The sequence below is a fragment of the Schistocerca nitens genome, chromosome 7 (genome assembly GCF_023898315.1).
Source record: "Schistocerca nitens isolate TAMUIC-IGC-003100 chromosome 7, iqSchNite1.1, whole genome shotgun sequence".
Lineage (NCBI taxonomy): Eukaryota > Metazoa > Arthropoda > Insecta > Orthoptera > Acrididae > Schistocerca > Schistocerca nitens.
In genome coordinates, this window is record NC_064620.1 from 314,547,171 (window position 1) to 314,560,515 (window position 13,345).

Here is a 13,345-nt window from a genome sequence, read left to right on the forward strand (position 1 = left end):
AAGGACTTGGAAGAGCAGTTGAACGGAATGGATGGTGTCCTGAAGGGAGGATATAAGATGAACATCAACAAAAGCAAAACGAGGATAATGGAATGTAGTCGAATTAAGTCGGGTGATGTTGAGGGTATTAGATTAGGAAATGATACACTTAAAGTAGTAAAGGAGTTTTGATATTTGGGGAGCAAAATAACTGATGATGGTCGAAGTAGAGAGGATATAAAATGTAGACTGGCAATGGCAAGGAAAGCGTTTCTGAAGAAGAGAAATTTGTTAACATCGAGTATAGATTTAAGTGTCAGGAAGTCATTTCTGAAAGTATTTGTATGGAGTGTAGCCATATATGGAAGTGAAACATGGACGGTAAATAGTTTGGACAAGAAGAGAATAGAAGCTTTCGAAATGTGGTGCTACAGAAGAATGCTGAAGATTAGATGGGTAGATCACATAAGTAATGAGGAGGTACTGAATAGGATTGGGGAGAAGAGGAGTTTGTGGCACAACTTGACCAGAAGAAGGGATCGGTTGGTAGGACATGTTCTGAGGCACCAAGGGATCACCAATTTAGTATTGGAGGGCAGCGTGGAGGGTAAAAATCGTAGGGGGAGACCAAGAGATGAATACACTAAGCAGATTCAGAAGGATGTAGGTTGCAGTAGGTACTGACTGGGAGATGAAGAAGCTTGCACAGGATAGAGGAGCATGGAGAGCTGCATCAAACCAGTCTCAGGACTGAAGACCACAACAACAACAACAACAAGTTTCGAGGGCAAAGAAATATAACAAAATGATCTAAAGAGACAAGATAGGCTCTTTTGTTAATTTTTTAGTCGTCTTTACTTCTTCTCTTGTCTTGGTTGCGTGTAGATGGACATCTTGCGAGTGCTGGCAAACGTAAGCATATATGTACTAATTAAGCAGATAATATATAGTTTTAATATTGTTGTTGACTTTTAATTTGTAAGAGGTGATCCCGATTTCATGTCCGCCTTCCTTGAATTAACCTGAATTCGAGTAATTTACAGTGCAACAATCGCAGCAGTCGATGGAGCCAACGACGCCATTACGTGGCGATATTAACTTACAAAAATTAGCGGAAGCGAAAACCTCGTCCGCTATTAACATAATACACATTTTTCTCCACGCCGGCCAGAGTGGCCGAGCGGTTCTAGGCGCTACAGTCTGGAACCACGCGACCGCTACAGTCGCAGGTTCGAATCCTGCCTCGGGCATGGATGTGTGTGATGTCCTTAGGTTAGTTTGGTTTCAGTAGTTCTAAGTTCTAGGGGACTGATGACCTCAGCAGTTAAGTCCCATATTGCTCAGAACCATTTGAACCATTTTTTTCTCCACAGCCGCCCGACGTTGCAGATTATACGTAGCTTTAAGATTCTTATTTTCAGCACAGCAGCCGAGAGCCAGAGGCAGGACTCCGACTACAATGCAATGGTTAACGGAGGTAAGTAAAATACTCTCGCGCATGTGTGGGCCGCAATTGTAATTAATAACTAAAGATTTTCTGCTTTAAAGTGAACTGACCAGCAGAGGAAATTAATATGAAAAGTTTATTCCATTGTTGAAATTATATGCTCATGTTTTAAGATTCAGCGAATCTAACGATCATTGACATAACAAATAATTTCCACTGAAGATTAATATTGTTAAAAAAGAGAACTTCACAAAAGCACTTAACTGTAAATCAAAACTGAGTGAAATATTTTGATTAAGGCCCACCACGTAAGTCGGCAACAATCACCACTACCAATCAATTTCTGCAGTAAATAATAAATTAAATTACGACTGTCGACGGACGCGAGAGGTGGTGGCTTGCGATATTTAGTCCTGAATTATCTCTGAACTGTAGTAGCGGATTTGGATTCATGAAACCAAAAACACACTGCGCACGCTCTGCACCGTTATACGGCTCCATGACTGTTGAAGCAACTCATTCACGCATGCCACTTAGCGGGAACTTCAGGAACTAATAGTGTTAAGCGGCTGCATTTACTGCTGTATCAAACATTTTTGTAACATGTCAACCCTTTTCCCAATCAGAGGTTACTGTTGTATAACTAATTTATAAACAACCTGTAGTTCATTAAGCATCTCCAGAGACACTCACAAGCCACATGATAAATTAGATTAATAATTTCAAAGCGGAATACGGCACGTCAGGTCGTAGTCCAACAATTGTGTATCTTACGCGCAGCTCATTCGTTTCTTCCCCTGAAGAAACCAGTGCTCGCACGCCCGGCGTGTTATTTATAGCTCCCGTTACAAGTGTCGGCCTCACGCAGAAGAGGTTGCGAGCACACAAGCCGCTGCAGCGCCGGGGACAGCCAGAAAGCATAACCGGCGGAACAGCGCTAAGTATTCGGAGCGGCGGGACTCGGCCCGGCGGACACGCGACGGCCGATAAGCGGGACACGCTTACAAATTGAAAAATGGGCCGAGGGGTGCTTCCACACGGCTATCTGCTACGTCACGCAGCCGCGTCACGTGACCGCCGCCACTAATGCGGCCGGCCCAACCGCTGTCGGCAAACGGCTCAGCACAGGCGACGAAAATACGGGCCCCAAAAGTCAATAGGCCCCCCGCCGGTTTCCTGTGATATCACCATGCGTTGCCCAGCTGTGGTGCCTTTGTGTCCCACTATAGCCACTCAGGCTCTCCTGTGCCACTTCCAGCATTTGATTTACAATAGACCTTTTTTACCATGCCCTACTCAGATACGCTCTAAACGTGACTTCTTGTGGAAAACGATGCAAAGGAATTCATATTCAGCACGCAAGTTGAGCAGTTTCTTCGTAAGATTATTTTTGCAGATAACCCATAATTATAGCGATTAATTTTCGTTCATAGCTTACATAATAAATATTAGTAGTGGCAATTTGTGTCACACGAACCAAGCACGAAGGATCTTCCGAGCACGAAGGATCTTCACAAGAGGACTGCGCGTTCTCGTCATCGCCGGTTCTTCCAAATTTATGGTTTATGCGGCGTTTGACCAGAAGTGAAAGTGACAGAAGCGGGAGTTGCAGGCCAAGTGTCTAGAAAAAAGTAGCATTTCTGGTGCGGGTCGGGCGAGACGTGGGTCAGTTATGTTGCCGTAGTTTTCAAGCAGCGAGTGACGCAGCGGAAAGAGTACAGGATGAAAATCAGAGGGTCGTGAGGAAGAACTGCTACTCGTAAACGTTTATTATTTTCATTTTTTGCGTTATTTACACTGCAAATAATTCGAAATATTGTCCGATACATTGCATTTACTAATATTTCCATAAAATGCATGAAAAGAAGTGCAAGTGAAAATTTGGAATTGGAAATTTTCGAGAGGGGATTATAAGGCGTCCACCAGCGCTTCGTATACAAATTTAATTCTTTTATTACTTCACAGTCGATAATTTACAGCTGCTGCGGTGAAATTCATCGTAAAGCAGGAGAATCAAGAAGTTTCTCGGCATCTTGCATACGTTATAAACGGCACATTTTTAAAATTAGGTGGTTGTTTCGAAATTTCTATTCAAAAACAAACGTGGTTGACTTTCATAAAAGGTTCATCTCATCGTGAAGTTTGACAGAAAACCTTGCGTAATGCATCATGTACAGTGGAATGTGTTCTGATGAATTCTTCTCAGAAGGTGATTTCTCTCTCGATCAGATTAGAGCAGTTCTGCAGCTGTTTGATGATATTCTTTACCTGGCGATAAAAGTAAACAACTAAGCGTTGCACTAGAGGTTGAGTTTGAGGGAAGTCACGTTATTACAGCATGATGCCAGTCCTTCGTCGTCTTGAAAAATGTCGAAGTACAATTGTGGATTCATTTGTCTTCATCGTGAGTCAGTTAATAGAAAAAAAATCTTCTTCTGCACGTTTCCCTTCATCGAACCAGTCAAAAACTTTTCGCATGGGGTTGTTGCAAATTTCCCAGATTTTTGCTGAGTAATGACGATATTCCTGCATTTTTCCATGTGCTACAGCGTCCATATGTTTATTTGTAACGAGCATTTTTATATTTGTTACGAATTAATGAAATGAGTGACTTTAATAAAAGAAACTCAATGGACGTGGAATATAACTGTTAATTCTACAAAATGTGCCTCTGGAGAAAACCTATGACAATAGAGTCTTGATATAATGTGCTACGAAACATTATATTTATTTGGTCCCTCACTCCATCGCTCCCTCTCTCTCTCTCTCTCTCTCTCTCTCTCTCTCTGTGTGTGTCTGATACTGTCGTTGCTATGAGATTGCAGTGCTTCTTCCAGATCTATACGACCGTATAGTGTGTTATTAATTATGAAACAGATCTTTAACTTAAACTGTTCTTTAATGCTTTCATTTCTTGGTTGTAATCGCCATATGTCAAATACAACGCATTTATAGCAATTCTAGCACCGCTGGGCAGTCGAGACAACCTAGCATCGCAGGAGCTACAAGATAGCTGCCGTTACGCGAAAAATTTTAATTTTAATACTTTTCTTTACAGTCGCGCAACTGCTTGTGCAGCTAGTATAACATTTCTTTTCATAGGAGCCTGTGGGCCTGGATGACATTTTATTTATATCGAAACGAGTAGATGTACAATAAATGATTGATTTTTCATCCGGCCTGGCTGCTAACAAACAAAGACGTAATTTATAGCGTATTACGAAGGAAAAGTGTGACACTATGCACTGTTAAACCAGTATAATGAGAAATATTTTCAATGATAGTCATTTACAGTGGCATAGTTGATTTTGTGGTGCGAAAATAGTTACTTTACGTAGACGTAGTTACGGACGCTTGTCTTCGTATTATTGTTTGTTTTTTGGTAACTGCGTAAGAAACATTTAAGTCACGCAATTAAAATAACAAGATGCAAGGCTCAGTCAACGATTATTGAAGTAAATAGGGCTAAGAACTGTCCTGTAATTTATATCGCAAATGAAAGTGCTCGGATCAAAAATGATGGAATATTTTACGAGCTAATTTCCAAACAATAAGTGGATTTATTCAAAGAAAACCATAAAAGCATTTAATTACAAAAAGCAAAAGTGATTTTCAAACTCGATACGCCACTGTCCCCATGCACCGGCTTTTTAATCCTCGGTCCAAAAATGTCACTAGTATCTCACAGGCATAGTAGATTATTAGCAATAATTTTCCAGAAAAGTTTACAGCGTATTGTGAATGAGTGGGTTACTTCGTTCATACATCGGATTATTTGCAGTAAAAGCAAAATAAAAACTGAAAATAAAAGAAAAAATGCTTCGGCATGTGGACTCGGCCCTACGACCTTCAGATAACTCTTCCTTCTGCGCCAACCTCTCCCTGGAAACAATGCTAACGCAGGTGCCTCGTTCATCGTCCCATCCGCGCCAAAAATGTTATGATCTGCTAAATCCTGGTACATCTGGAGCCCCCAATCCTGTCAGTTTCATTCCTAGCGAAGCCCTGCATATACCAAATTTTGATAGAATCTGTGACGATGAGGAAGCGAGGTCTCATTGTTAGACAAACAATTTCAACAAAACCCTCCGCGATATTATGTGGTATCATTTTGAAAGTAAAACCACTGTTCAATCCGACGTTTCGACCGTGTTTGCAGCGATCTTCTTAGTATGACTAAACTGTTGCTAGAAAGACGGTCGGTTTTAGTTTGAAAATGTTGCAGTCTTATGCACAAACAACTTTGTCATGTCACTTCCACCCATCTAATATAGGGGGCCTAGGAAGCTGTTTTCTCGGATAGCTAGACAACAATTGAAGCAACTCTTATTAATGGAGTTTATTACAGTAAATTAAACTGACAATGCTTAACTTAGCCTTCTTACAAAGAGGTGTCGCAAACAGTTGGCGACATGCAAATAATCAGTGTCCTTCGATATATACAGGGTGTTTACAAATGAATATCGGGGTTCCAACGCTTTATAATATTTATTACATCAAACTTACACTTATAAATGATATGTTAAATGAAAGAGCAACTCAAACAGTTTTACCAAGAACCTAATAAATGTTCAATGTGAGCACCATTTGTCACACGGCACACATCAAGTTTATAGCAGAGTTATTATCAAACATTGATAATTGTCTCTTCAGTGATTGTAGCAATAGCTGCTTCAATCCGGTTTCTTAATTCAGGGAGGTCTGCTTGTAGCGGAGGCACGTACACACGATCCTTGATGAAGCCCCAAAGGAAAAAATCGCATGGCGTTAGGTCGGGTGAACGTGGAGGCCATGCAAAACCCTGTCATTGGGCCCCTTGCGGTCTATCCAGCGCTTGGGAAGAACTTGACTATAGACTTCTTGGTAAAATGTTTGAGTTGCTCTTTCATTTGACATATAATTTGTAACTGTAAATAATAAACATTATAAAGCGTTAAAACCACGATATTCATTTATAAACACCCTCTATAATTTCTAAGCAAGCAAATAACCAGTCCACAAGTCACTGCTATAGTGTTTATCCCTTTCACATACATGAGACACATTTGTTCCACATATAAATCACCTTACTAATTGGACTGTAATCACAGTTGATGTGCTGCAGATGCTCTACTTGAAGCAGAGATATTTGTTTTCTTTAATATTGTACATCTTTGGTGGCAACAATTACTATAACTACCATTAGTCGTCGGTTATTATTGGTGGTTCTCACTTCGAGCAGACACACAAATTCATTCTCTTATTGTGTGCGTATTGTATTCTCCGCCTTACTGTCAAAGCTTGAAAGTATATTCAAGTAAGTTTCTCTTTTACTTTAGACCATTCATTTAGAAAATAACTGTATTTCATCAGTGGAAATCTTTATTTTCATTCTTTGGGACATAGTTGTCCCAATGTACCACAATGGTAATTTGTGTACTTGTTTTTGAATGTCATTAAATCGTTACTATTACGTAAAAAAAACGAGCAGAATGGTATTTAAAATTCGGTTGAAAATATGTTATTTTTCATTTTATTAAATAAGCAGAAAAATTTGTACTGGTATAATTTCAAATCTGCTTTTAGGTCATGTGCTCCATAAAAAGAGAATTTTTCATCACTGATGAAACTGTTATCCAGATTTTAGAGGCTTGCAGTAGTGATGACGAAGATTATCTGTTACTGGATGAAGAAGATAAAATTTTTATTGAAGGAGATATGGAAGATGAAAGAGAACATGTTATTATAGAAGATCCTGAAAAAGAAATACATAGCCCACCTAGAAAAAGAAGGCATACAGACGAAATATCAGAACCAAATGCTGAGGTACCTGATTCCCTTCCAGATTTACCAGAATTTAAATTGGCCAGAACTTACCAACCAAGACAGTTCAGTGATAACATGAATCATGAATTTGGGAAAGTGCTTTTGTTTAGTGTCAGTGAAAATCGTGAAATACCACAGCCATTTGAAATTTTTTCTTTCACTATTGGCCTAAAAGATTTAGTGCATGATATATTAATTCCTGAAAGTATTTGGTATGCAGAACAATCAGGCAACGCATTCAGTGCAAATGAAGATGAAATCAAGGCATTTCTTGGTATGAACCTGGTAATGGGGTACCATATTTTGCCTGCATTTAGAAGCTACTGGGCAAATGAACCCGATTTAGGTGTTCCTTATATAGCTCAGATTATGCCACTACATCAGTTTGAAGAGATTAGAAAGTACTTACATTTTTCCAACAATGCAGATCAGTCAATAAAGGAAGAATCCACATACAAAGTGAGACCTGTAATTACCCATTTGAACAAAACCTTCCAGGAATCTCGTAGTGCAACTAGGGCTCAATCTGTAGATGAGCATATGATCAGATTTAAAGGACATAATATTATGCGACAGTATGTCAAAAATAAGCCAGTCAAATGAGGTTTCAAAATGTGTGCAGATGTGATTCAGAAACTGGCTACCTATTTGGGTGTGATTTATGCACTGGCAAAAAAAAACTCAGGTCCTGAAGTAGGGCTTGGTGAGTCAGTAGTTCTGCAACTGACAAAATCGCTATCCGGACTGGGATGTGAAATTTACATAGATAACGTTTTTAACTCTCCAGCTTTGCAGAATTACCTTGGTTTACAAAATATCAGATCATGTGGAACAGTGTGCACCAATAGTAAAAACATCACAAAGACATTACCTCCAGACAAGGAAATGAAAAGAGGTGATTCATACAGTCTCAGTAGCAATGGTCTGACAATCCTCAAATGGATGGATAACAAGCCAGTTTTTCTACTGACTAACTTTGTTTCTCCAATACCATGTACGACAGTGAAGAGGCGTCAGTCTGGTTCTTCTGAAAAGATCAATGTTCAGTGTCCTCTTATGATAAGAAAGTACAACAAGTGGACAGGAGGGTGGACCTTATGGACCAGAAGAAAGTCACTTATGAGATCGACAGGAAGGCAAAGATTAAGTATTACATGAAAATTTTCTTTGATCTTCTTGACATTGGTTTGAACAATGCGTATGTAATATATTCAAAATTGGCAAAAGAATCGGGATTCAAATCAACACTATCATCCCTAGAGTTCAGACAATGCATTTCGAGAAATCTTTAAGGACCACAGGGAAAAATACGTCCCAGCTTTTTTTAGCAGTACAAATAAAAATGTTTGAAATAATAACATATTTTGTTTATAAAAACTCCAGTTACCACAGAGATACAAAAATTTTAATCACTAGCACTTTAGTTTTCTTATGTACCTGAAAGGGTTATACCACAGCTCGTCTTCTAGGGTGACTGCGGCTAGTGCGGAGCAGTGCTTATTTTGTCTTCGTATAGGGGCCGCTCCTGTCGTGGTGCGATTCCAGTCGGCGTACTACTGGCTGACATTGTCTCGCACCGTTCTCGGCTGGTACATTCCAGGCCGGCGTGGCAGCTCTTGATTTTACGCCATAACAAGCTTTAATTCAAACTGACATTGACCGTGGAACACTTCGCTCTCAGATGGAGTTTGTTACACCCCAACAATCCGATCGGTTAACTCGAGCAACCCAATCGGTTAAACCACATGCAGTGTGCGGTATTGACGATATCTTGATAGACCGCTACTACACGCCGCACGCCGCACGTATTTCCGCTGGAGAGACATTTAAACCAGGCGACGCGAACTGCTGCTATGTCACAGAGGGTTCACCAGACAACTCCAGGTGATGCTGCTCACGCCACCAGTGGAAGCAGGATTCATCTTACATCACTACCAGCAATAAAATTCCCGTGTTTTCAGGATTCGCTTTCCGCAAAATTGTGCTGGCTGGGGTGGCCTAGTGGTTCTAGGCGCTACAGTCTGGAACCGCGCGACCGCTGCGGTCGCAGGTTCGAATCTTGCATCGGGAATGGATGTGTGCGATTACATTGCGAGCTATGCTTACCCCCGCAGGCACACACGTGAGGGAAGTTGACGTAATTGCACACGGAGTAGCTCAGTTATTTACCATCACCCATCGTAACAAAACTACTGACTTGAAGTGATGCCACTGGTAGTAGCTAGTTCTCAAACAAATTATGGCTATCTACATTTCTGATTTTCTGCTGGCTGTTTCTTTCTAGCTTTGTTTCTATTTTCACTTTGCATCTTGCGAGTCTGTAACGGATTCGACGTTATGAAATGTGTGATTACTGTAGCGGGTGTTATCTTATGAGCTAGACTGGTGTTAAATTGGGAGTTGAGTTCAGTGTGCCTCACTGGGGCTCAGACTGCAGAATTACCTTTTGTCAAAATTACCTTTTGTGGGCACTATTTCCACCTACGCAAGGTACACAGAAGAGTTCCCGTGAAGTTTGGAAAGTAAGGAGGAGCCCGAATTGAGACTGTGATGGCAAGTTGTGTATCGTGACTTGATAGTTCAGCCCAGTAACACTATTTTCCACCAAAGGCCAGATTCTGTGTCGTGTCAAGTTGTAAATGCTCGAGTTCTTCCTGTCAGTTTCACTTAGTGGTTCACCATCTGGAAATATGTTCCATATCCAAGGAAATGTGAAAAAAACATGCTTGTAAAAGCTGTCTTATATGTGTGTCATACTTGTGTTGTGGATGCCATAAATTCGAGATGCAGTATACCAATGTTCAAGAACTACTACAGTGTGCTACAACCTGCTGCCGTGCAATCTAGAGAAGTTACAGCCCTCCATCAGAGATGGCTGCTAAGAATTTAGCTGACAGTCGTCATCAACAATATCAAAATTGTTAAAAGGTATAGTGGCGCAGCATAACAGTCCATATCAATGGTTCCAAACAGTTTTAACATGCTCCAGATAGGCAGTATCATTTCATCATCATCATCATCATCATCATCATTAACTTGGACACTTTTCAGCTTCTGGCCAGGTCTGTTTGGAACATAAGATCTCCATCGTCTTCTGTCTTGCTATCATCTCTCCGTCTTCACCTGGGTCCAGTCTTCTCCTTCCTTCTGGACGCATTCCTCCACTTCTGTCTCTCAGTCTTCCTCTTGGTCTCTTTACTCCCAATTTCACCTCATGTATCCCCAAGGTAATCCTCCTCACCTCCATTCGCTTAACATGCCTATACCATCTCAGCCTTGATTTCTCTATCTCCTCCTGTAATGGTTCCATCTTCATTAACTCTCTGATAGTCTCATTTCTTAACATGTCTGTCACTCCAATACTGTTCCTCAAGGATTTCATCTAACTAGCCTGTACTTTGCTTTTCTTTCTTCCTTTGATTATGTATATCGCTGCCTTAGGTTGTAGGTTAATCTCTTTGAGGCAGTGATAAATTTCACCGAACAAAAGAAGTAATTTAATGATAAAAGTTTACGTGAGTAGTTTTCGCTACTGCTACTGATTTAATATCATTGAGAGGGAAGTGTTACTACGAACATTCTTTTTTTGTTATTTTCGAATGGATGTAGTAGGAATAGATTTTTCAATAAAAACCTGTTACAAGTTTTCGACATATACAAGTAGTCCGCGCTGCAGGCTAATTTTAAAAGCATTTAAGTAACTTTTCACAGTGAAAAATACCTAAACAGACCTGTAAAAGAATTTAGAGACAGAGAATTTCCTTTAATTGTATTTACGTAAGAAAGGAATTGATTATGCTTATTACCGTATACGATCACCACTTCCAAAGAATTTACTAATATGTATAAGTTACCAATTAAGAACTATTCTATCTCTGTAAGGGTGTCTAAACATTCTGTGTGGTGTCTGTCTGTTCTATATCGTGTCTCCCTACCACTTTCGCGCAACGACGCTCTGAGCGTGTTTTTTAGGGAATTGACTAGTTTGAACCTGGGACCTGTTGCTGGTAAGGAGACGCCAGACCACACATGACATGTAGAATTCAGAAGAGTTCAGTGAGACTAGCGATGATATAGCCAAATACTTAATGATTTCAGCGTCAGCTCCACTGCACTCCCTGTAAAAGAATCTTAATACTAACTAAATTTAGTGGAAGGGGTTCAAGGCTTTCCTATTTTTAGTTAGCTGGTAAAATAACGTCGAAAAAACAGTTAAGTTAACCATTGGAAATTTTATTCTACTCACACAACATTGTTTATAAAATGCACAATTGTTACCATGGGTAACAGAAGAAATACTTCAGTTGATTGATGAAAGGAGGAAGTACAAACATGTTCCGGGAAAATCAGGAATACAGAAATACAAGTCGTTGAGGAATGAAATAAATAGGAAGTGCATGGAAGCTAGGACGAAATGGCTGCAGGAAAAATGTGAAGACATTGAAAAAGATATGATTGTCGAAAGGACAGACTCAGCATACAGGAAAGTCAAAACAACCTTTGGTGACATTAAAAGCAACGGTGGTAACATTAAGAGTGCAACGGGAATTCCACTGTTAAATGCAGAGGAGAGAGCAGATAGGTGGAAAGAATGCATTGAAAGCCTCTATGAGGGTGAAGATTTGTCTGATGTGATAGAAGAAGAAACAGGAGTCGATTTAGAAGAGATAGGGGATTCAGTATTAGAATCGGAATTTAAAAGAGCTTTGGACGACTTACGGTCAAATAAGGCAGAAGGGATAGATAACATTCCATCAGAATTTCTAAAATCATTGGGGGAAGTGGCAACAAAACGACTATTCACGTTGGTGTGTAGTCTGGCGACGTACCATCTGACTTTCGGAAAAGCATCATCCACACAATTCCGAAGACGGCAAGAGCTGACAAGTGCGATAATTATCGCACAATCAGCTTAACAGCTCATGCATCGAAGCTGCTTACAAGAATAATATACAGAAGAATGGAAAAGAAAATTCAGAATGCGCTAGGTGACGATCAGTTTGGCTTTAGTAAAAGTAAAGGGACGAGAGAGGCAATTCTGACGTTACGCCTAATAATGGAAGCAAGGCTAAACAAAAATCAAGACACTTTCATAGGATTTGTCGACCTGGAAAAAGCGTTCGACAATATAAAATGGTGCAAGCTGTTCGAGATTCTGAAAAATGTAGGGGTAAGCTATAGGGAGAGACGGGTCATATACAATATGTACAACAACCAAGAGGCAATAATAAGAGTGGACAATCAAGAACAATGTGCTCGTATTAAGAAGGGTGTAAGACAAGGCTGTAGCCTTTCGCCCCTACTCTTCAATCTGTACATCAAGTATGCAATGATGGAAATAAAAGAAAGGTTCAGGAGTGGAATTAAAATACAAGGTGAAAGGATATCAATGATACGATTCGCTGATGACATTGCTATCCTGAAAGAAAGTGAAGAATTAAATGATCTGCTGAACGGAATGAACAGTCTAATGAGTACACAGTATGGTTTGAGAGTAAATCGGAGAAAGACGAAGGTAATGAGAAGTAGTAGAAATGAGAACAGCGAGAAACTTAACATCAGGATTGATGGTCACGAAGTCAATGAAGTTAAGGAATTCTGCTACCTAGGCAGTAAAACAACCAATGACAGACGGAGCAAGGAGGACATCAAAAGCAGACTCGCTATGGCAAAAAAGGCATTTCTGGCCAAGAGAAGTCTACTAATATCAAATACCGGCCTTAATTTGAGGAAGAAATTTCTGAGGATGTACGTCTGGAGTACAGCATTGTATGGTAGTGAAACATGGACTGTGGGAAAACCAGAACAGAAGAGAATCGAAGCATTTGAGGTGTGGTGCTATAGACGAATATTGAAAATTAGGTGGACTGATAAGGTAAGGAATGAGGAGGTTCTATGCAGAATCAGAGAGGAAAGGAATATGTGGAAAACACTGATAAGGAGAAGGGACAGGATGATAGGACATCTGCTAAGAAATGAGGGAATGACTTCCATGGTACTAGAGGGAGCTGTAGAGGGCAAAAACTGTAGAGGAAGACAGAGATTGGAATACGTCAAGCAAATAATTGATGACCAAAACAAAAAAAATTGATAAAAGGAAATGTTTTAATACAG

The 13,345-nt window shown here is 40.1% G+C and overlaps 1 protein-coding gene across 1 annotated transcript; it reads left to right on the forward strand.

Moving 5' to 3' along the window:
• The first annotated feature begins 6,994 nt into the window (after window positions 1-6,994).
• Window positions 6,995-7,834, forward strand: LOC126195597 (piggyBac transposable element-derived protein 2-like). The gene has a single exon (XM_049934223.1). It carries the CDS (start codon window positions 6,995-6,997, stop codon window positions 7,832-7,834), a length of 840 nt encoding a protein of 279 aa, XP_049790180.1.
• Window positions 7,835-13,345: the final 5,511 nt, after the last annotated feature.